We start from the raw sequence: 25,901 nt of genomic DNA, 5'->3' as shown, positions 1-25,901 counted from the left end.
ATCATTATCATGTACCTGCGTATGCTGGAGGCGGATGACAACCGCCGGCTGGCCCAATCCTCGTGGTAAGTCCACTAAACTGTTTTTTTACTGGCGGCTCCATCTTAAACTTTCTGCAAATCTTTGTCTTCTTACCTGCTCCTTAGTTCTCCCACATTGTGATACTGCATGATTTCCATCGTAGAGACTAAAGCTTGGTTTATTTTGGGGCCTACCGGTTACTCTGTGGCCATTAAACTTGCTTTTGTGGAGTTTGTTCCTGAGTACTAGTGAATGCTTTTAACTTGTTAGGATGTGGTACCTTTTTGTTATACTATCTCGAGCACCTTTTTCTATTTATTACCAACAAGTCACATATTCCCAGCAAGGTACTTTTTGTGTTATCCAAAGATGTGTAAATGCTGATAAGTAGCGATACGTTTGTAGGGGTCCCTTTAATGAATACCGAGTCTTACATATCACATACTGTACTCTTTATTTTAGTTGAATGTTAAGGTGGTGCGATATGATGCTATTTATATCAGGGTTTCTTCTTTTACCTTTTTGTCTTCATTTTTGTTTTTTCTTCTATGAAGATACTGAATTTTAATATTCCCAAATTTATTCATGACCCTTGGCGAATGTTTGTACTAGGAATGGAGGAAATTCTGTTGATTGATTGATTTGGAGTTTTTGGCATCCTGACATCTAAGGTTATTGATGGCGTGGAAGTTCTTTTGATAACCGGTGAATTTCTCTCTCTCTCTCTCTCTCTCCCTCCCTCCCTTCCTTCCTTCCTTCCTTCCTTCCTTCCTTCCTTCCTTCCTTCCTTCCTTATTCCATTTCTTGCCATTTATTAAAATCTAATTACTTTGATTACTTTGGTTCAGCAAATTTCTTCCTTACCTATGCAAGGGGTTTGTGTCATTATTCAATTTTTTATTTATTGAATTTATTCTCTGGGGATCTTATAATATATATATAGAAAAACAAACATTAAAATGAGATCATACAAATTATTCATAATAAATTCCTAATTATTAAAGAATAGACGCATTGTTGTCCATGCTAGTTTATGGCGTGCTACCAGCCACTCATCACCTGTTACTTAATCCTGAATGTCTCATAGACTGAAGTGTTGAGTGATTTGTAGCCTGTTATTCTCTTTGCTTCAGTTATTCTTTACTGACAGCCATTGTTTAGTCAGACCACTGCCAAGAACATTTTTCCCCCCCAAGTTACTGGCTACACCTGGCTCATGTGACATGTTCAAGAAGACATATACCTTTTTGAAGGAAGTAGGATTCAATGCAGCCAAGGGTTTAGTGTTGATGGTAGAAAATTCTGTAGAAGGCACTCCCAAAGATATTTGAGGTTAGTTGGACAAGTATTTGAATTTGGATGTTAATGACTGTCTGCAATATTTTCAGTAGTAAACTCTCCTCCAAGAGTCACTGTAGATTATTACAAGGAAATTTTAACATTTACTCCCCCTTCTTCTTGGATTATAGATGGCATTTAATAGTGAAGCTTTTTTTTCGCATCCAGGCTCATCCCCAGACGGGAAAAATGGAAGGGCTAATGTAGTCATGGTTTGCCAATGTACCAACAACATGGTTTCCCCTCTCTCTGTTGGGGCTAATGTAGTCATGGTTTGCCGATGTCTCAACAGCATGGTTTCCCCTCTCTCTGTTGGTAGTTAAAACACAGTCCAAACAGACCTGTATTCTGGAAAGCAAAATGAACCGAGTATGCTGAATGGGACACACGAGGTAAACAAAAAGATAGGTATTTACAGTGTTCTTCATGGCATTGAATACAATTGAAGGTTGGAGTTTAGTCATTAAACTCAGCCTTCTTAGCAAGGTTGTTTGGTTGACAATTTTAACGATGAGACATCATCAGTGAAGAAGTGATTTATTAATTTCCTTGGACCCTATTTAATTTTTATTTGCGTATCCTTACTTACCGTACCTTTGAAGTAACTGCTATAATCCTCGTTACTCAGTATAGAAGAATTGCTGCAGCTTGAGGGCTGACTTGTCGCCTTCCTGTTGGATGCAACATGATGATGATCAACAATTTACATGAAGTCTTTAAAAGAATGCCTTTGGGTTACCAAGATATTTGAATTTCTTCTTTAAATGTCACTGTGGGTAGAGGCAGTTGACAATTCAGGTCGGGGGAATATCTTCTCTAGATATACAGGAAGGAACATTGCCAGCTTTATGAGAAGGTGTACAGTTTTTCCAAATACAGATTCAAAGATATAGCTTAAAGAGGATGATAAGAAGTCTGAAGCCTCGTACAAGGCTTCAAAATCTTTATATACTCAAGTTCCTTCTGCTGTCCAACGCATGAAATTTCAGTTTTAATCGCTCTGTAAGACAGCTACATTGTGAGGCAGAGAACCGAGCAGGTTATCCTGATCCTGAAATCCTATGCTTGCTAAAATCTCGTATTACATATGGGGATGGCTTGGCATATTCTACGATTCCCTTAAATGCTGGCTAGGTGAATAAAGTTTCAACTAATTTGGATTATTTTTCTGGTTTCCAATGACAGTGTTCACCATTTGGTTGCAACTTCGGCCAATAGCTCTGCTCACTATAATATTTTAGAGAAATGTTATGATAGACGATATCTTGAACCCTTTCCAAGGTTCTGCAACAGGTTATTGCTGGTACCCAAAACTTAAGAGGGTGGAGACCAGTTTTATCTGTCTCAGCACTTCATTAGTGTAGTGCTTAGTGCTTAGAAAGTTATATATTACCATCAGGTTTTATTACTAAATATGCTAAGATAAGTTATGCAATGTCATTTTGGTCCCTCTATGCATTAGTTTATAATGTGCATTTGTTCCAACACAAGAGACTTACCTCGAACTACTTTCTTAGGAGTTACCTGGAATCTCCTCTCAACCGACCAGAGTTTTGTGTAGTCTACCCTACCTCCGTTTTCTATGGAGGACTAACCCAGGAGTAAGGAGAACGTGCCCTGAGGTAGTCCTGAGCTAGGTCGGCGTTAGCTTGGGTCTCGCTCGTCAGTAAGTTCTCTGGTCGCGTCGTGATACCATCACGCCACTCTCTTTCTCTTACGACCCTTTGTGTCTCGACTCGTGTGTCCCTTTTAGTGCCCCCTTCATTCATTCTATAATATGTATAGATAAATTTTTAAAAATGGTGTCTGATTGAATTTGTATATCCTTGCAGTACAGTTATGAAAGCATAATCTCCTCCTATTGAGGTACTGCCACCAGCATTATTAAAGGTGTGGTTTTAGTTCTAGTTTCTTCAGAATTAATGCTCGACAAACTGTTGGCTTGACAAGACCCCTCCCCCCATACTTTTGTGCCCGAGCACAGCAGTGGCCTCCCCAGTAAACAGCTTAAACGTAAGGTCCCAAGTGGGGTCGATATGCCGCCATGCGAATGCTAGGCAATATGTTATCACTGTACTAGCCAGTAGGCTAGGTTCTTTTGACCGGCCAGATAGGTACTACTTTGGGTCCCTCATTTTTCTTTTGTTTACATATACACTGAATAGTTTGGCCTATTTTTTACACATTCTCTTTTTTCCTCATACAACTTCCAACACTGACATTACTAAACAATTTCCTTCCATCAGCGGTTAACTACTTCACTGTAAATGTTTAGTGGGTACTTCCACTTGTTAAGGTTTGAAGAGACACTTGAGTATTGGTAATCAACTCTTTTAGGGCACTTCAAAATTGAACCATTGTTCTCTTAAAAGTTTAATGCTATTGCCTCTTTACCATGTTCTTCCACTTTCCGGCGTCAATGACCTTAGATGTCAGGATGCCTGAAAACTTTAAATCATTCATTCATTCATTCTTCCACTTTCGTGGGTTAGACTTCTTGCTTGAAGGTATACTCGTAGACCTAGTGTATGTTTCTTTATTTCCTTTCATCTGCGCTATTTTCCCAGCTTTTCCAACTAGTAGTAAAATAAAAGAATTCTGGAGTAAATTTTGTTTTAGAATATATTGCAATTCTTGCTATACAATTGTAGTTTGATTTATGATTATTTTTCTCAAGATATTCATTTAAATCCAGGTAGCTTCTGATGGTTTTATGTATTTTAAGCGACTAAAATTCAATTAATCGGTCATTGGATATACAATACATGCACTATATATAAATTTATATAGGCACACCATTTATCATAGTTAATATTTGCTTAACTGTACCCTCTTGTTTTATTAAGCTTACTTTAGAACAACCCAGTCTTAATAATGCAGTTTACTACTTTATGTAGAAGCAATCCTTTATCCTCAATTAGCTGGCAGCAACATCTCTGGCAAATGCCCATAACTAATATTAAGTTTTGTTACGAGTTCTTTACTTTTTATAAATGATCCTACCTCGCTCTTTCTCATGGATAACTTTGCAGTCACCAATCAGGGCAGGTGCTTTCTGTGGCAACAAGTTGATGTCCATAAGCATGTTTTCTGTTACTTGAAACCACTAATTTATCATGTACTGTCAGACCTTACCATTCGTTAGGATAAGTTGACAAAGACTCCAATAATTTCTGAATAAATACAAACAATTGCTGCACCCTTAATGGCACCTGTTATTTTCTTATGTATCTAGAAAAAAAAACTTGCTTGTCTCCTCCTTGAGAGAAGAGACGAAAGTAGTATTATATATTCTTAGATAGACAACACGAAATAGAATAAGAAAAAAGTGCTTACCTGCTGGAAAAAAAGCATTTCGAGTTATGGAAGACCAAATACAGCACAGCATAGTCTGATACATGTTTGTTTTTAAGTACTTAATGTGGTATACTGTATGCATTTTGTCTACTAACAAGGCCTATTCTGTATTTGCTATAATAGTGGACTGTATTTTAATTATAATGAAAAACCATAAGTATTCTTTTATGGATTTTACGGTCTCTAAACAATCGAATTTGTGAATTATCAAACCCTCAAGTGGTTAGGTCTGATTATATTCTGATTTTCTAAACTTTTCTCCTCCGCGTTGAGGCAAAAACAGCTTGAGTTTTATCTTCTCATCTCTCTAATTCCCAGCTGGATATATTTTCTAATGAACAATTTGGTATATTTAATATTCATAGGCTCTTTAGTGCTTGGCAGATGTGCTATAGTGTGGCATACGTGTTATGGTTAGCGAAAGACAAAAATTGTAACCCTTAGCTGAATCTTGTGGGCTGGGTATCTAGATGGCAGCTTTTTTGCAAAATTTGAACAAAGATATTGGCAATTTTTGGATATTTTCAATCTGAAAGCTGGGAGGGACATAGTGAGAAGACGTCCCCTTTTTTGCTTCATTTGTTTGATGTCGGCTACCCCCCAAATTTGGGGGAAGTGCCTTGGTATATGTATGTATGTATGATGAAAACTTGTTTTAAAAATTTGAACAAAGATGTAGAAAATTTTTGATATTTCTTATCTCTCCAAGCAATGATGTTAAATTCAACTACAATACTTGTTCAATTACTGGGAGAAAGTGTGAAGGAAACTTTATAGTCTTCCATTACAGTAAATCAGTGTTTTCTTTAGTGAGTGTATTACAGTATTGTGCAATTAGGCAAAATATCTTGAATTTGAATACTGTATATCAGGCCTGTGGAAAATACAAGTCCCAGTTATTCTTACGCAGATACAAACTGCATTATGTATATAGCTTTACTCCCACTTAGCTTTGGTGTGACCATGAAAAGATAAAAGTGCATAACTGGCAATCATGTATGGTTGCTAGCGGCCATACATCGTCTGGTTGCAGTCCTGGATAGTTCTCCCATGCTACGAACATGACTCCATATTATATTGCAGAGGGCTTTTTCTTTTTGTGCATAATGTGATGTGAGTGGTTTATCAGGTAGTATGCAAACTTGTCCCCATAATGCTGGTCTTAAAGACCGCCCTTGTGGAACTTTTTATGAGCTGGAATGAGGTAGATCCACATCTGTTATGGCTGATAACCAGGGCTAGCTTTCCTTTTCTTCACCCTAAGATATTTGTAGGGAGTGGCTGCTCTCCCCGTGGGGGAACTATGGTGCTTATTGAAACTAGTATAAGGGGGATTCTTTTTTCCCATGAGGCATAGTGAACCAGAATTCATTCAAACTGATACTAGTCATTTGGCAGCGGCCCGAGTACAGCCTGAACCTCTCAATGTAGAGGTATCCTTAGTCTTAAACTACGTCAATCTTTACAGATCACAATCTCCTCCTTAGAGCATGCTCAGTGGCAAACATCACACCTTTATTCCAGATTTTGCTAACAAGGGCAGCTTTGGAATTTGGAGGATTCTCCTATCACTCACATTCCTTGTACAGAGGCGGCTTCGTACACCGAAAGGTCCACAATCCTATTTTTCTTTAGAAAGATCCTCTTTGCTTACCCACAAAAACACCACTTTTCTTTTCAGGCAATATCCTGACATAGACAGTCATGTCCACAAAAGTTTATAATTTACATTTTGGCCAATTTGCCCAAGTGAGAATTCTAATCCTTTATAATGATCCTTTCTGAAGGTGAAAGTAATTACAGTTTCTATCAATGTTTTGGCGACATGCATCTCAGGTTCACATGTAAATGTGTACACACTGAACACTACCGTCCCTGCGTGTGACTGCACTGGTACGCAAGCTGAACATACCACTATCCGTGTACGCTCAAGCTATGACGTATTTAGTGAATGTGCAGCAATTGATACTTCATTTGGAAACCAGATGCACACCTTTTCATCAGTTTCAACTCTTACAGACTAATAATACGAGCATTCCCTCGTCTAGGGCTATTGCCCTAGCTTCAACCACTCTCCCTAGGTCTGCACAGACTGCTTATAGTTCAAACTTATCTAAACCTTGGGCTGCTTAGTGGCAAAACAAAATTGTTCTAATTTTCAGAAAAAGGAAAAGAGGAAGGGGCCCCTTTAACCCCCTTTCCTCAGGTGGCATCACCCATGATCAGTAGCGATCAACATCCTCCCCCAAAAATTGGAGATCCAATTTTCCACCTTCTTATTCAGCCCTGAGTTACAGGTGTTCTTGGTGGGATTCACCTAATAGATCTTTTTCTTCACAGTTATCTAGTTTGGACTCTCTTTCCCGGATGTTCAGTCTGTCCTTTGTAGACAGAGTCCATTACAATGAGCGTCCAATTGGTCTTGGTTATGCCGTCTCGTAAAGATGTGCCAGAAAGTGAAAACTTTTGATGTTATCCCTAAACAGTAACTTAGCCGTGTGATTCCCCTTCTTCCTTGACTATGATCGTCATGGACGACTCCAGATCGCACTCCTGAGGCTACTACCAGCCCTCCGGATCATAAACAGCATGAGCCTTGTACGATTGTTGGATGGTATGTATGGAGATACATTAAAACATAGGTTTCATGTGTCCTTGTCTAATCAAGCTAGTGACACTCAATTTACTTAACTGGTTTCAGCCGTTGAGAACTCTTTGTGGTCTAGTAGATCAAGTTACCTCCTTTGGCACTATCCTGACAGAAAGTATTATTTGTTCTGAGATGCACCCAAGCTCTCATCCCATTGACTTGGATGTTGCAGCTCTTATTCCAGGTGTCCACAGGGACAAATTAGCTAATCTCCCCTCCACCATTTTTGCATTTTGAGATGTAGAGTATGGAGGTATCTGCAATTCAGGCCTGCCCCTGTCTGGACCACTGGTTACTACAGTCTCTTGCCATTACAGAATTCATAAAGACCTTGAAGTTAAGAAACAGTTTAAATAAGTTTCCAGATCTCGAGCCAAAGCTTTAGAATAAGTTTTGCATCAGACATTTTTTCTTTTTGGGGGAACTACCTGAAACGACAAGCTATTGTCTTGGCCACATGATTAAAACAACCATCTTTCAAAGATGCGCTCTACTTGCGCGACTCCCCATACTCTCTCTTCCAGCAGCAGTGGAGGAGAGTAGGAAGACTAACATGTCCTCTTCTGAGAAGAGCAGCCTTCTCTTTTTGACCAGGTACAGTACAGCAGGGTTGGCTATTGCCACCTGCAGATGAATACCAGCCCTGAGGAAACAGAATCAGAACCCTAACTTTGTTGCAGAGGTTATGTCTCCAGATGGAAGAATAGTGGTTGTCATGGATCCCACTAGGGAGGGGGAGATCCCCCAACTTACCATCGTAGACAGATGTTAGAAAAATAATTTGAAGAGGTGGCAGTTCTGGATCAATCCCTGGACGATCAAAGGTCTCCATTCAGGGTATTATGTCCCATTCATGACTGAATCCAACAACACCATCATACAATTTGAGAGGCTCTCTAAAAGACCTTTTTGCTAAATGTGGAAGTTTCTTGGACAGATCCCCATGCTTCTTCAGCAGCCTCTTGGTAGAGAAGTGGGTTGGAGCCTGTAGACCTGTTAATAGATCTCTGGAAGAACGACTTCATGCTGACCAAGGACCAGACTCATATTTTCAGAACCCAGTTTACAACAGATCCAGAAATTTTTACAGATTCCCTTTCACTCAAGTTTTACCACTTTAAGAGGCTTTTACAGTTCCTCCAATCTTCACTAGAGTCTTCGCTCTGGTCTCAGTAACAGCTCGTACTATAGGTATCATACTGCTGAGTTACCTGGATGACTGGCCCCTCTTAGGAGAATCAAAATCACAACAGAGATCTCCACGACGTTAACAGAGAAGTTGGGAGTCCAGCTGAAGCTCGAGAAATCCAGTCTCTTCCCACAGTAACACAGCCGGTGCCTGGTTATGGACATGGATTTATTCCAAGCCAAAACATTTCTATCTTTAAACAGGGCCCAGAGATTGACAAGTGATAGCTTCCTTTCTTGAAAGGTAATGTCTCCCAGTTCAAGAAGTGAGAGTGGATCTCTTGTAGTGGCTGAAGGTGGAGAACTAACTACCCAGGACCCTGCTATAAGTTGCTCACCAGAGTTTCTTCTTTTTTACAAATGCCTTTTGCCAAGGATGGGGAGATCATCCTTGGAGGGAGCAAATTTTAGGGATATGGTTTCAGGAAGATTAAGATCTTCCACATCAATTACTTAAGAGATGAAAGTGTCGTATCAAGCATTAGTCCACTTTTCAGAGATGTTTACAGGTCACTGTAGTGGTGATGAGTGATACTGTACTCTACAGTAGTGACTTCCGTTAACAAGCAAGGAGAGACTATATCCCATCTGGTATGCCATCTTACAATTATTGCGAATAAAATCATTGGGCCTAAATACAGTCTTTCAGCATGCTTTATTCCAGGAAAGATGAATCTAATAGCAGGCAGTCTTATCCAACAGGGAGTGACATTTAGCTGAGAATGGTCTGCTGCTGCTGCAAGTTGGCGAGGATTCTTTTGACTTGCGGGATCCCCGACCCCTGGACCAAGCCGCCTTTGCCCTGTTCAGCCTGGTGCGTCCGGTTCTGAACAAAGAAAGGTAGTCCTTAAATTGAGAGTAACACTAATTGCCCTAAAGTGGCCTCGAGTGGAGTGGTATCCAGACCTTCTGGAACTTTTCATTGAAGTTCCGAGGGCACTCCATCTTGGCAGAACCCTACTATGTCAACCACACTTGAAGTTACACATTCACTGCCTGTGGTTGGAGGTTATCCTGGACCTCCTCCGAAAGAGGTTTTACGCGACCAACTTTGAAGCAACTTTCAGTACGCTTCCGTAACCCCTCTGCAGATCTTCTTTTGGTCCTATGGAAAGAGAAGTTTCTCCATCACAACGGTTAAAGGCTATAGCTTTGTCTTGAACCTGGTCTTTAAACTGAAGGGAATCGACCTCTTCGTGGGAACTTTCAGCTGTTATTAGGGAACTCAAACCCCCAACTTGGAGCGTGATGAAGGTCTTACGGTGTCTTAAGATGTGAATTTATTAGTCAAATCTATTTTGTGCCAGCCCTTTGAGGGTAGGGAATATTAAGTCAAGGCTTCAGGTCGAGAGAGTGCCTTGAAAGAAAGTCTTCTCTTAATGAAGAGAGTGAACAAACTGTAGGTTCTGTTACTTAATTTCACCCTCGAAGGGATGGAAAGTTCTGCAGTTTTCTTTTGTTCCATCATGGCTATCAGAGTTAACTGATGATCTGCGTAATCTGCAATTTCGCTTGCAATAGTGGTGTGACGATACCATAAAACAACTACTTTTTGCCCCAAAATCTCCAACTTGTTCCTAGTACAGGTTGCACCACAAAGATGATTTCCAAGAACGCTATATGTTTCTGGTTGTGTGAAGTTGCCCTTAGAGCCTATATATCCTCGGGAAACGCCACCAGGTTCCCACCTAGAGCTACAGTATGATATTTTTTGTATTGCTGCAACCTTAGTGTTGCGCAAAAACCATTCGGTGCCCCAAGTCCTCAGTGCAGGTTTCTGGAAAAGACAGACTACCCGCACAGCATGTTATTTAAAAGTATACACATATCTTGCTTGACACTTTTGCCATGAGGCCTATTGTTGCTTCTCAACAAATAACCTAGGCCAAGCTGTTAAGGACGATTAACCTTTCTAAGGTTGTAGGTTGGCCAGGGCACCTACCGCCCGTTGAGATACTACCGCTAGAGAGTTATGGGGTCCTTAGACTGGCCAGACAGTACTACATAGGACCCTTCTCTCTGGTTACGGTTCTTTCCTTTTGCCTACACAGACACCGAATAGTCTAGCCTATTCTTTACAGATTCTCTGTCCTCATACACCTGACAACACTGAGATTACCAAACTATTCTTCTTCTCTCAAAGGGTTAACTACTGCACTCTAATTTCAGTGGCTACTTTCCTCTTGGTAAGGGTAGAAGAGACTTCAGCTATGGTAAGCAGCTCTTCTAGGAGAAGGACACTCCAAAATCAAACCATTGTTCTCTAGTCTTGGGTAGTGTCATAGCCTCTGTACCATGGTATTCCACTGTCTTGGGTTAGTTCTCTTGCTTGAGGGTACACTCGGGCACACTGTTGTATTTAGTTTCTCTTCCTCTTGTTTTGTTATAGTTTTTAAAGTTTATATAGGAGATATTCATTTTAATGTTGTTATTATTCTTAAAAATATTTAATTTTTCCATATTTCCTCTCCTCACTGGGCTATTTTCCCTGTTGGAGCCCCTGGGCTTATAGCATCCTGCTTTTCCAACTAGGCTTGTAGCTTAGCATTTGATAATAATTAATTGAGGCTGATATCTCAACTTTTCCTCTTTAAAAGCCTGTTTTAAATGTGTAATTTTATATACAAATGGTTATATAGACACCTGTGTTATGACTGAGACTTCCTCTCTCCTAAGGAAGGTTCCTCATAAATAACTTGTTTATATCCTGGGAGTAAACTACAAAATTTAAAAATGATTTAATTTTCCTAACTATACAAACCTGAATCATTTATCCTAATGATGCACCTCATCTACCCTTCAAGTCTTGACAATGAGAAGAATGGCTATGACCTCACTGAGGCTGCCTCATACTCCCAGCTGGTTGCCAATTATGCACTTTCTTTTTTTTGTTGTAACAAACCGACTCGGGAGTAAACCCATATAAATGACATTGGTTTGTATAGGTAGAGAAAAACTAAATTATTTAAAAAATTTGTAGTTTGATTTTATGTTACCGTACATAATCACGCTACTCTCTTTAGCCAATGGCAACATTCCCTATGTGAGACATTTAACACACAGTTGCTTAGAGATGTAGCCATCCTTGCATCGCAACCCACCAATGATATACCTTTCATTTGAGTATTCGTGATTAAGTAAGGGTTTTTTTTTTTTTTTTTTTTAGTGTATTTTATGTTGGCATATGTAATGAAATGTGACAAAGCATTCTCTAAAGGTAGATGTAGCTGCTGAGTTAAAGACCCACAATTTATGTTGTTAGTATTGGAAACAAATCTTTAAAGTGGACTGGTTAAAATTTTTAGACTTTAAATTTCCAAGTTTCTATATGTAGAATAGGATGTGAATTTATTAGTCGAATCTGTTTTCGCACCAGACCTATGAGGGTTGGGAATATTAAGTCGATGCTTCGGGTGAACTTTATTCCAATAATGATGAGAATGAATGTGTTAAGTCTTTACATAATAGTATGAACTTGCTCTGGTCTTTTTGGCTAAACTAGTTGTACTACATACTGTTTATTTTATGTTCATAAAACAATCTTTAGATTATAAAATTCTTCCCTAGAAAGGGAAGTGGTCATCTTAATCTACCATTTTAAAAATCAAGTTTTAAATTTGAATTTTTTTTTTGGTAGACTAGCCTCGTTCTCATGCTGGAAAAGATTCGCATTTATGAAATACTCATAATAAAGGTAATAAAACTGTAATCTCTAATAAATTTAATAACTCCATATCAATGAAAAAGTTTCTTGATGCAAGACCAGCTGAGAATATATTAACACTGTCAGCTAATTTCAAGGATATGCATGCATATAAATTGGAAACTTTTTCTTAATATAGTAAATATTAGAGAAATAATCATATTAGCACAGTTTTCTCTTATTTTACAAAAAGCTATCATCTATAATTTCCCTTGGATTTGTGAATGTGATTGTTCGTTCATTGTGATTGGTAAGGAAATATGAACTAAACAGATGTGTAGGCAAAACATATGATGTGGATTTTGCTAGGATAAAATATTGAAAGTAATAGCTTTTGCCGGTAAAGTTCTAATGCTAAATGAGATACATATATACATATACCATGGCACTTTTCCCAATTTTGGGGGGTAGCTGACATCAACAAAGAAACAAAAACAAAAAGGGGACCTCTACTCTCTACATTCCTCCCAGCCTAACAAGGGACTCAACCGAGTTCAGCTGGTACTGCTGGGGTATAAAAAGAATAAAGAGTAGGATAAGATAATTTAATTACTACTGGGACTGTATAATAAATTGTATAAATGTCGATGGGTATTAGATATCACATTATATTTTAGGTATTATAGAATAACTTCTCTGTCATCTTCTTTTGCTACTTGATAACTTCATCGTTGTAGCAGTTACATTCTCCAAGTAATTTTGTAATCTCACAAATTTAAGGGGTCAAAACTGCAGCTTCACATTTCATAGTTTACCCTAAGAATTGACAGGAATGATTGCAATATTGAATTACTTGTACCTCTTTAGATTGAAATTTGTTCACTGTCCATGTATTTATCTTTGTTCTTTTAGATTTAGATGAAGTTTCCTTGTTTTCATAATTCCTGACATGCAATTAGAATCTTGGGTATAGACTCTCATTTATAATTGATATTGTCATAGTCGTTAGTGTATCCTAGTGCTAGTGTTTTGAAGATAGCCTGTTTGAATTATTGTTATTTATTTGAACACAATTGTTCATGGTTTGCAATTTTTGGTAGAGCTTAGTAATGAAAGAAAAATTGAGTTCATTGTTTTTACCAGCTCTTGAGCCAAGCCTGCAATGCCTTGATCCTAATACTTTGTCTGCCATTACTTGGATCTCTTCAAGTCTTAACATCTTGTAACATAATGTTACCCCAATTTTTACCTTACCCTAGAAGAAACCTTGAGCCGAGCCATATTTAGTGTCTAGAATACTACCTGTTTGTTGACCATTTTGTGAGGGTTAAAGTTTTGGGGCTAGTTGAATAATAGGTATGTAAAGTTTTATAATTTTTTTTAGGCGTTGTTGCACTATAGGTCTCTATATTAAGCCAAGTTCAAATGTTTTATTTGGTGTATTTACCTCGCAAACATCAAAAGAACTGTCTCTATGTTAGATATAGTCAATCTCAAGTCTATAAATTCAACTCTAGATTTATTTATTGCTGTACTTTGGTGAGGTCTTATTTTTATACAGTGTAACAGATCATTTATAGATATATTACTGTATACCTCATAAAAGATATATTTATATTAGGAGGATAGTGATAAAAGAATTTGAAATTTTCTGTATTCCTAATTTATTAGGTTTTATTCAAGCTACTTTGATGAAAAATACATAGAAATCATGTTTCTTTTCAGAAATTGGTCAATATATATTGTCTAGTTTTTGGCAAGGCAAAGATGGATTCTCTCATAATAATTATAAAAGTATTGTAGTCCTTAGTAGTGTTTAGAAGATATATACCAAGCATTTAGTAATGATAATTGTATTCAAACCACTATAAATTACTAGGGTTCCTGTGAAAGAGCAATACATTAATACCTGCTGTTATATTTGATAACAATATGTAACTGTTATTCTTATGCATCAACTAAATCATCTAGTCTATCATCTAGGGGAAGTGTGATAAAGGCTAAAGGAGGTGATTCCTATTAAGATGGGTATTGACGAGGCTTGTAGGTAATTAAGGGTAGTTTTTAAAAAGTTGATTATTCCTATCATTTCTAGATTCGGTTTTTCCTGAAAAGGATGGAATTTCACATGGGTTGTCTCCCTTTATTGTGTACAGTTTCTGCTAAATTCTCATTTGGTCTTTGTCCTCATATTTCGCATCACTGCTCTTTTCAGGCTTCTTACTGGTTGACATCCTCCTACTTCAGGCCCCATGTCTCCACTTCATTGGGAAGATTTACTTGGTACATGAGTAAATCCAGACAGTTATATTGAGAGTTGAAGTTTAGAGAGCTCTATAGAGGGTTGTGTTTAGCATGATGGTTTGGTGTTTGAGGAAGAGGAAAGTCCCGAAGAAGTTGTAGAATGGTAGAGGTGATGTACAAAAGAACAAGGACAAAAATAATAGCAGCTGTTGAGGGGACAAACTTTGGAAGTTATGGTTGGATTACGCCAGACGTCCGTATTAAGTACGGTATAATTAGTGTTGGTCATCGATGTGTAAGTGAGGAGATCAGAAATGAAGAGTTGTTGGAGTTGTTATATGCAGATGATTTGGTGATTGCCCCTGAAATAAGCAAAACTTAAGTAGAAGGTTGTATAGCGGCAGGAGATTTTGGAGAGGGTTGGTTTCAGGGTAAATGTGGACAAGACTGAAGCTATGGTGAGCAGTAAGGAAGGTAGGGACAGGATAATCATACATCAAAGTAGAGTGTCGGTTATAAAACAGGTGGAACATTTTAGATACTTGAGATTTAGATACTAGAGATTACTACTGTATATGGCAGGAGGTAGGATGTGAAGTTGAAAATGGGATAAAAGCAGCCTTTGGGAAGTGGAGTGTTAGGTGATAAGAAAATGCCAATCAAGCTAAAGGTCAAGAGCTATAGCACAATAATAAAACCGGTGTTAATGTATGCCTTGGAAATGTGGGCTTTTAAGATGAAGAGAAGGAACGTTTGTGAACATAAGAATGCTAAGGTGGATTATGTGAATATCACAGCTTGAAAGATGGGAAAATGCTGAAATAAGAACAATGGCAGTTGTAGTAAAGACTACAGAGACTATAAGAGTGTCATGACTGATATGGTGTGGGCATGTGGTTAGGATAGATCGTGAGGAGGGAGTGACGCGGCCTTGGGAGGAACCTGTTGGGAAGAAGATTAAGAGGGAGGCAGAAAATTAGATGGCATGATAATGTGAAGAATGTTAAAGAGAGAGGATGATGCCTCTGATGAAAGGCATTGGAGAGAGCAGATCACGCAACCAACCCCTTAATGGTGGAAAAAATTGTTATTTAGTTATTTGAATGGTTTTTGAGTGCGCTTATAGGATATGAATGACATTCACTCGAGTTGTATTATTTACATGAACGTCGGTAGAGAAGTTCTCCTTTCCTATGAAGGGAAGTTTTAATCACAAGATGTAACCAGTTGCTTCAGGCTAAAGAGGAGCTTCCAGTATGAAAAACTAAAATATTTTTTTTTTTACAAATACATAAATAATTGTTTTTGAGAACATTCATTAGCTTTGCTTTGTACATTGATCATGTGCGTCAAGATTTTTTAAACTATCGAAGAAAATGTTTCAGAAAGGGTACCAAAAACAAAAGATACAAAGAAAAATTTTGAATGATACAGAGCAGGATGAAAAAATGGGTATTATATGTATTTCTAATTGATGATGAATATCTCTTACCTGAATTAGATGTCATATAGTATACTTAGTTCCTGAATTTTTACCCTCAAGTTCTTTTTCAAGAAATTGAGTAAATAATTTATTTTTGTTGTAATTTCTGTTGTAGAGAAACATTGAATAGTTTAAAAAAAATTTGATTGTAGAGTGAAGAAAGTTATTCAATCTTAAGATTTGAAAGTAAAGGGAAATGTGCATTTTATGTAAGAGTTTTCAGGGGAATTAGGGAATTATTTTGAAAGAACATTTAGCATTTTTTCCGAAAGGCATCCTGTAAATAGGTTCTGAGAGGTTATTTTGAAATTACATATTGAGTATGTTAGGAAAAATACAAATTACTTAGAAATTTGTGATATTGATTTTATAGTTGGTACTTCTAATATAATAGTGGTTGGATAATATAGCCAGTTTTTTCAAGGCATGCTACGTTTGTAATTAATCGCACTACTATCGCACCAAATGTGAAAGACTTGGTTACAGCACGTCTTTTACAATGCATTTTTAATCTTACTGTAATAGTATACAGCCTTATTTGCAAGTGCCTGTCTCGAAAATACTACATCATTGCGAAACGAAATTTTTGGGTAGGATCCATTACACTTTTTGAACGGACTTTAAATTATTAATGTATAAAGTACAAATCTGTGGCTACTCCCCATTTTTTATATAGACTTTCCCTTTGAACAGTTCTGCTTATATGGCTTTTTATACTAAAGGAAATAGGAATTCCTGTGTATTATCAATAACCCCCATGAATGGTAAGGTCAGACTATCCAGATTATGTGCTCGGTGAGACAGTAGCATATTAGTATCCCACGAGATCCACATCTCCCAGCTTGCTGCTTGTGGCCCCTGACAGTAGATCGAGGCACAATGAGGTTTTCTGGCTTACATCACATTTGTACCTTATAAAAAATGAATGCCAGGGAATATTTTAGACGACCCCTTTTTATACATACACGTTTGCTGTTTTTATAGAGACACGTGCATGTTGCATGTAAAGGCGAGACATTTTGAACCAAAAGATTTTCTTTTTCTCAATATGTTGCTGCGGGTTATCTGGTGCTTCAAATTGGTTGGGCTTGTTCTGTATTACATTAAAAGTTATGTCAATGGTAATTGATAGGTCAGACAAAACCACCTATTTGTTTTTTAGCCAATCTTCCAAGTCATATTAAGTACTTGAGTTAATATTTTGAGTGGGATATTTAAAGCTGCAGTAATATATTTAAAAGGAAATATAATAGAAATGGATGAAAAGTAAACTAACGATATGAAAAGACGATAAGGAAATGGATTAAAATTATACTTAAAATAGAGGAAGGGATGAGTAGACTTGAAATTATTAGGGGTGGGGCTATGGAGATTGCTATAATGAACTTTCATTATTATCCACAGTGTAATGCTTAATTAATCTGTGCTGTTACCCTTCTTTATTTCTCATGTCTTCCACTTGATTTTTTATCTTATCCCTGGGCTGGAAATCTTTTCTTAATTGTGGATGGATTGGGGAATTTCTCTCTCTCTCTTCCTCCCCCTCCCTCTCTCTCCCTCCCCCTCCCTCTCTCTCCCTCTCCCTCCCTCTCTCTCATCTGGAATGCAAGTGTTTATTTAGGTCATACCTTGAAAACTGTGTAGGCAAATTGAAATTCTCTATGAATAACATATCTGAAATTTAGTTTTCCTTTTATCTGAGGTATTAACTTTTATTGTAGATATGTATATGCGAATTGTAAGACCAGTATTTTCCCCCCAATTTAAGTTTTGTTTTGGTTTTGTAGCTACACGGATGCTTGCTTTTCGTTGTCGACTTTAGAAGTTTGTCTCGTTTTCTTAAGTATCTGTTCATATCCTTGGTGGAGCAACCAGTATCTTTTTTTTTACTCTTTATTTTCCAGTGGTTCCTGGTATTCATATATGGTGAAGATAGTGCAATGTTCAATGGAATTGTACATTCTGTAGAATTATAGCAGAATATTTTAAATTGAGCCTTTACAGAAGGATCAAAATCAATGTGTTTTGGCAAACAGGCTACTATCTTCACTTGATCCAGTTAACAGCCCAATGCTTGACCACTTTTATGAGGGCATGTACTGGTCCTTAGTCTGCTATAGAAGGACCTAATGGAAGGCTAGCAGTATTAAGGAGAATTGTATCAGTGAGAACGATTATTTTGAATACTTTATTTTCACCCATTTCACAAAATTATCAGTTTTCAGATCAGGTTTAACTTTTCAATACATAACAAACTCGTGGATATAGTTAATGAACATCAATTTATAAGTTGTATAAGATAAGTTTTTTCATGAAGAATTGATATTTGTGCAAGAATTTTATCACTAAAAATCCCTGAAACTCCTTGAGTCTGGTATGTACAACCAAAAGTAATTCCTGGTAACGAAATTCTTGGTTTTGATGTGAAAAAAAAAACACGTTTCATTCACTACTAGAAGAATAATTAAGTGTTACATCTTGAGAGCATAATATGGTTAGATTTATGGATATTTTATTTTTTTATTTTTGTGTACTAGAATTATTTTTTTGTCAGCTACATCTAGTGGCTCAAGGTTTGGTTCCAGGCACTTCCATTAATGATTTGAAAATAGTTTTTTCTTCTAAATATGTTGCAAAAGATTTTATTCTAGGTCAGTTTTTATTTTATACCACTGGTTTTCAAAAAAAGAAAAATGTATGAATGTTAGAGAGTAATGTTAGTCAACTGTATAGAATAGGTAACAAGATACAAGTGTTATTTCAGATTTCATAAATACTGTATTTGATGCAGTCAGAGGTACATACTTATATGTATATTTTAAGGATAAAGTACCAGCAGCCATTTTGAGTGCTAATTACTCGTTGTCTTGTATTACTTGCATTATATTAATGTGCGATTTTGTTCCATCTCAGAGGAAGGCGGGGCAAGGTAAGTAGTGTTGGTGAGAGGCCACCAGCACTGCCCTAGCGCCCTCCAACACCACCTCAACAACCTTGACCATCTGCACAACCACCACCACCTCCACTTCCCCTCTGCCTGTGCGGTGTGGTGCTGCCTGGCACGTGGTGTGTAGTCTGGCTGGGCGCCCACCCTGTCACTCGTGGCCTCCCCTTCGCTTGTGTGTGGTGCCGACACGTGGTTTCTGCCTGACTGGTGCCTTTGGCAGCAACTCCCTCTTATGCTCTACAGAAAGTGGGCCTTCCACCATTTACCTGCCACTTGTTAATGATAATTACCAATTTTTTTTTTCTGAGAAGCATTGCAATAACTGAGTGATTTTTAATAGTAATGCCATAGTATGGTAACTTTTTAAATTTAGCATCAAGGTTGATTTTTTTGGTTGCCGTGAAGTTAGTTTGCTAATGATATAATGCAGTACTTTTGAAATAATGTGAAAAAGTTTTGATTTTGCATTCGTCTGCATTGAAACCATTTTTAGGTAAGTAACTATCTGGCTGGAAGTGTTTCAGGAACTGCATGCAGATGGATCAAGAACCACACATGATGTTAAAGTGAAGTGTGCTTAAGTTGTAATCTTTGCTATCAGTCGTAATGTATTGTTTGAAGAAGAGCATAACATAATTGACCAGAAATGAATTATATCTTGAAGTAACTAAGTAGTGGAAGTGGTGTAAGTTGCTGCGTTGGCACATAACTGTATATGCGAAGGCAAGATTTTTGCTATGGTGGGGGTGGGAATGAACACCATGCACTAAGCTCTCTTTGCAGGTGACGTTTCTCTTAAACATAATGTATGCAACAGGCAAGTTTATGGCAGCCATACTCCAGTTGAAGACCTCATGAGAGATGAGCAAGGAGGAGGGGAAGGATGAAGAGATTGGATGGTGGATAGTTTGGGAAATAGGTCAGGTTGGGAAGGTGAAAAGGAGAGAGAGACAGAGCAGGGTCTGGCAAGATCGATGGGCTTCGTCACAATCGACAATCTCATCCAAGTCTCTTGTGCACTTCTTGTTTCTTTTGTCTTGGTTTGTATGTCGTTCTATTGAAAAACAAAACGAATGTAGCGCCAGTTATCTTTCAGAAAGGGAAACCTCTTTATGAGGTGTCATGATATAAAGACTTACAGCAGCTTCACTGCTAATTGTTTTGTGCCTGGTAACCATTAAGTTCTTGAGCCTCTTGTAGGCTGCAAACCCCCCAGCACCTTGTATTTTCTTCCACAGGAACTACATGAACGATGCCCTACGGACAGATGTGTTCGTACGATACAAACCAGAGACGATTGCGTGTGCTTGTATATGGTTGGCAGCGAGGTTTCTCAAAGTGCCTTTACCTGAACAGCCGCCGTGGTACCTCGTTGTTAATGTGACACAGGAGAGCATTGAGGATGTCGCTGCATCAATTCTCCAGTTGTATAGCAGGAAAAAGGTAAATGTCAATCTTAGATAATAAGAAAATTTTGATGTGCTTACAAATGAGAGTGCATTACCTGTTTAGTTTTAATTCCAAAACCAAACTTTATTAAAATTTCATGTTGATGTGCTTACAAGTGACAGTACATCAACTTTTTTAGTCTCGCTTCTAAAATCAAACTTAATTAAAATTCAAATCTTATTTCTTTTAAGGAAATCACTTCAAAATTTACTAAGCACATTATAATTTTCTTTGACAAATGTACTTACTAGGTTATAATGTATACATTTATTGATAGCCTATTTATGGTGCAGATGGGTACATACATGTGATAAATGTAGAATGCACCATTTTATGGAAGTCATTACCTTTTGTTATTTTCCATAACTACTGCAACGCATTCATGAGCTAATATTATAGTTAAACAGGTACAGCCGTGGATAGCCAGACATGGCCGCTACTTGCAAGGAGAAGCAGGAACTGAATTACAGATTTGGAAGATTTCTTTGAAACTTCCGTTTGACTGCTGCGTGACATTATCGGGGATGATCAAGGCTCTAGAATGGTCTGGATGGAGAGTCCTCACCGCCTCTCAATCACTCTCTAGGCAGCCAGGTTTGAGTATCCATGGCTGTACTACATGCTAGGTCAATCATGGTATCATGGTTTATCAATCAGTTTTTAAATCTAGATTGTTTGGTTTGGGGTGGCCATATTAAAGGCATTGAGTTAAATAGCTACCATATTTATATTTAGTGAGTTTTCATTTAAAGTAAGGTTCATGATTTAAACGTCCAGTATTTGATATTGAGGTTAGTGTTACAGTCACAGATTTCTGTGTTCTATTTTCTTCACCTAATCAGTTTTTTCAATTATGAATTTTTTGGATGGCATTTACTCTTGAGCTTTGAAGCTAAATAAGTAAGCAAGGTTATCAATATTTAATCCTGGTGGGGTTTATTCATATCAAGGTCAGAAATGTTGAAGTTATGATTTTTTTTTTTTCATTAACAGTTGGAATCAAATTTGTTACTGAGCATGTTGAAATCATATTAATTCTAAATTCATATTTCAGGTTATAGTTTATGATATGTATATATATTATTTTGAGAAATGAATCCATGTATTTCTTGCTGAACAAGCAAGTGAAAATTGCTTTTAACTAGAGAAAAAATTATGTTGGCAGTGTTATATTATCAGTATGCATTTTGCTTCTATTTCCAGTCCCTTTAACAGTATCTAAGAATTCAGTCTTGACATTTTATTTTTCATTCCTTTTGAAGGGGAATTCAATTACTTATCATTTCCATTCCTTCGACAAGAAATTTGAGGTGAATTAGGTCTTCCCTCTGTCTGTGTTTGTCTTGGTGTCTTGAATTTTTACTGGTGTGTCTGACTGTTGACCTGTTTGTCAATGTGTCTGTTCCCCTTCCTTTTTTTTCATTTGAACTTCTACATGGTTGCATGTATTCCTTGGCTGACTGTCATGCATTGATTGGTATGAAATGAGAGACTCCTGCATTTGTTTTGTCATTGCAATTCCTCCTGTATGGTTCAAAATATTTTGTACCAAGCATTGGTTGCATTTGCATGAAGGCAGGTCATATATGGTTGAATGAATGGTGTTTATGGTACAAATGTTTACCATCAGCATAAGTGTGCATGAAGGATTTCTTGTGCCTAGATGTTAGTATTTTTCTGTGTGTGTGTTAAGCTTGCTTTGTCATGACAACAACATAATTGAAGTATTCCAGTCTAATTTTGAAAGTTGGATCATCATACATAAATTTACACATAGGGATCATTTGTCTTACGAGTGTTAGTTACTCCTAACTATCTAAGGGATTTCATTTGAATTTTGTACCAAGGACGTCATCAAGCATAAGTGAGCATGAATGTAGATTGATGTTTTTTATATTTTTATATGATTGGTCGATTTGTCTCGGTCTTACCCTTAACATTATCATTGCTACTTTTACCTAGGTTTTATTCAAACCAAGTTCAATGAGACCCATGTGAATAATTTGTAGAGAGATGTCCAGTGTCTGTCAAGGTAACTTGTCAGGTTGTCTTACATAGGCTAGATCAAGGGATTTCATAAAGGAGATTGTTTGTGGTTGGCTGTCTGTCAATATGTGCAACACATAATTTTTAGTTCTTGTATCTTGCATGGAGGAATTACCTTCTAACTTGATATAGAAATTGATCATGATGCTTTTTTGATACAAACATAATTTATGAAATGGAGAATGTTCTTACACAAGTACAAACTCTCGTCCTATAATAGTTGTATGATTTCAGCTTGGGTGGAACTCTGCTGTTAAAATTTGTAATGTGTTGATAGTTATTGTTGGGTGGCTGGTAGTGAGCACACCAAGACACCACTTTTGACTTCAGTAACCCGGTCGTATGTACATATCTTGGTTGTGTAACCAATTTTTTTTTTGCTTTACAAATCAAGTTTTTGAGTTTTGTGGAGGAGACACCATGCAAGGAAATACTCAGGAACCATGTGGATCCCCTTGTTTTGGTGCCTTTTGCCAGAGACGTGTCTGTCCAGTCTTCTCTTTGCAATGAGCGTGAAGATTGGACGTTGGCGTACTTGGAGTACCCCAAGAAAACACAAAGCCAAAACCAAATAGTCTGCCTTTAGGTTCATGTTGAAAGTTGAAGTTTGTGGGCACTCTTGTTTCTTCTGAATTCAAACAAAAGAGAATGACGACTTTAATATACCTCTTGGCCAAGCTACGTGAGGAGTAGGGATCCTCAAGTTATTCCCCACTCGTCTGCTGTTAGTGAGCTGCAAGAACTAGATGACAATTCTAATGAAATGGTCATATGAATGGTATGGCCTTCCTTAGGCATGGAAGGCCTCCCCTCAATACATAAATTGCTGCAAGGCCTGGCTACTACCTGTGTGGCATCTTCCTTCTCATCTGCAGTACCAGGAGCTCGAAACATTGACAACAACCTTGAAAGAGAACTAACCTCGCATTCCTATCATCCAGATGTCCAATGTGTTCAAATTTGCCGCATATTGGGATCTGCCAATCCATGCACATCCTACAGAGGCAAATTGACATCGGTGGCAAAAGAACGAGAGCCATCGCGTCTTCAGATTCATCAGAGCACCATACGAGTCCTTGTAGTGTGTAACCATATCTTTGTACTCCCTCCCCTATTGCCACTCACACCCTTGATGGGGGCTCCAATATATACACAAACTCATCACTGTCACCCATGCAGTCTTCGCCTTTACTACCATGCTTTCCTGATCCTATGTACCTTGTGAATTTGGCTCATCCCTTATCCCTTTTTCCCTTTCTCAAAATTAAATTTTTGGAGAAAATTGCATCTACTTCTTCTAATTCTGTAGAATCTACCAATAACAGACTAATCCAGGGAAAAAGGTTTCCGTTACTAGCAGTAGTCCGGTAATATCCAAGATATATTTCCAGAAAAAATATATAAATCAGTCATACTAAGTTGTATAGGCTACATGCCTATTACAGTATATACCTGTACTTTATGCCCAACATCTGGCTCTGTCATCTGGAATGATTGCTTCTTTGAATCTCTAGAGTCTGCTGACTTTTGTGTTCTCTGTCAATAGAACTATTTGCCACAAAGCTCTAGAACAAACATCTGGTCTGCTGTTCATTGATCCTGGACCACACACCAATCATAGAGCATTCCTTTTCCAACATTGGGACAGCCTCTATGCTTGAAGTTTTCTGTGGTTTTGCCTAATTAGAATGGTAATCAACATCCTATTGATTACCTTTGATCTCTGGCTGTTCCTAGTGGATCCCAAATGATACCCAGACATGCTGATGGTCCTGATAGAAGTTCCAAGCTCCCTATTATTATTATTATTATTATTACTTCTAGCCAAGCTACAACCCTTATTGGAAAAGCAAGATGCTATAAACCCAAGGGCTCCAATAAGGAAAAATAGCCCAGTGAGGGAAGGAAATAAATGATGAAAACAAGTTAACAATAAATTATTCTAAAACGTAAAACGTCAAAACAGGTATGTCCTATATAAACTATTTACAACGTCAAAAACAGAAATGTCATATATAAACTATAAAAAGACTTGTCAGCCTGGTCAACATAAAAACATTTGCTCCAACTTTGAACTTTTGAAGTTCTACTGATTCAACTACCTGATTAGGAAGATCATTCCACAACTTGGTAACAGCTGGAATAAAACTTCTAGAATACTGTGTAGTATTGAGCCTCATGATGGAGAAGTTCTGGCATACCAGAATTAACTGCCTGCCTAGTATTGCAAACAGGATAGATTTGTCCAGGGAGATCTGAATGTAAAGGATAGTCAGTTATGAAAAATCTTGTGCAACATGCATAATGAACTAACTGAACGACGGTGCAAAAGATATTAATACAGTATCTAGATCAGGAATAAGAAATTTAATAGACCGTAAGTTTCTGTCCAACAAATTAAGATGAGAATCAGCAGCTGAACACCAGACAGGAGAACAATACTCAAAACAAGGTAGAATGAAAGAATTAAAACACTTCTTCAGAATACAGTAGATTGATCACCGAAAATCTTAAAAGACTTTCTCAATAAGCTAATTGTTTGCAATTAAAGAAGACACAGACCTAATGTGTTTCTCAAAAGTAAATTTGTTGTCAAGGATCACACCTAAAATTTAAGTCATACATATTTAAAGAAACGTTATCAATACTGAGATCCGGATGTTGAGGAGCCACTGTTCTTGACCTACTTACAATCATACTTTGAGTTTTGTTAGGATTCAACTTCATACCCCATAATTTGCACCATGCACTAATTTTAGCTAAATCTCTCTTAAGGGATTCACCAATCCCAGATCTACATGCAGGGGATGGAATTGATGCAAGGAGAGTAGCATCATCTGCATATGCAACAAGCTTGTTTTCTAGGTCAAAAAACATGTCATGTGTATATAGTATGAAAAGTAATGGGCCAAGAACACTACCCTGTGGAACACCGGATATCACACTCACTATGGTGCCCATCAACAACAACTCTCTGAGATCTATTACTTAGAAAATCAATAATAATGCTAAACAAACCTCCCACTCCCAAGTGTTTGAGTTTGAAAATAAGGGCCTCATGATTAACACTGTTTAAGGCAGCACTAAAATCAAGGCCAATTATACGAACTTCCTGACCACAATCAAGGGATTTCTGTACAGCATTTGAGATTGTAAGAAGGACATCACATACTCCAAGGCATTTACGAAAACCAAATTGCAAACTAGGGAATAGATGATTACCTTCAGCAAACCTATGAAGATGTTTTGCCAGAAGACTCTCAAAAACTTGAGATAATATGGGAGTTATGGAAATTGGGCAGTAATCAGTGGGACTTTAGCTACCACAAACACATTTACATAGAGGAGTAACATTACCAATCCGCCAACAAGTGCTAAAAGCTCCTTGGATCTTACGCCATGTATCTCGAAAAGACCCATTACTTGCTTGTTTTAATTTTGAAGAATGTGACTCTATGATTAACACTGTCAAAAGCAGCTAAAATTAAGTAAGATCATGCAAACTTCCTGACCATAATCCCCCGGGGGAAGTTCT

General features: G+C 37.6%; 1 protein-coding gene across 1 annotated transcript in view; it reads left to right on the top strand.

The window, feature by feature from the left end:
* LOC137658471 (cyclin-L1) overlaps nucleotides 1–25,901 on the top strand; it is a 42,654-nt gene that overhangs the window by 10,655 nt on the left and 6,098 nt on the right. Inside the window, exons 4-5 of the mRNA XM_068393215.1 lie at nucleotides 1–65; nucleotides 20,110–20,314. Coding sequence (XP_068249316.1) covers nucleotides 1–65; nucleotides 20,110–20,314 — 270 coding nt within the window. The remainder of the gene's footprint in view (nucleotides 66–20,109; nucleotides 20,315–25,901) is intronic.

The sequence above is a fragment of the Palaemon carinicauda genome, chromosome 1, assembly GCF_036898095.1.
Source record: "Palaemon carinicauda isolate YSFRI2023 chromosome 1, ASM3689809v2, whole genome shotgun sequence".
In the NCBI taxonomy this organism is placed as follows: Eukaryota; Metazoa; Arthropoda; class Malacostraca; order Decapoda; family Palaemonidae; genus Palaemon; species Palaemon carinicauda.
This window is presented reverse-complemented; position numbering and strand designations above follow the sequence as displayed.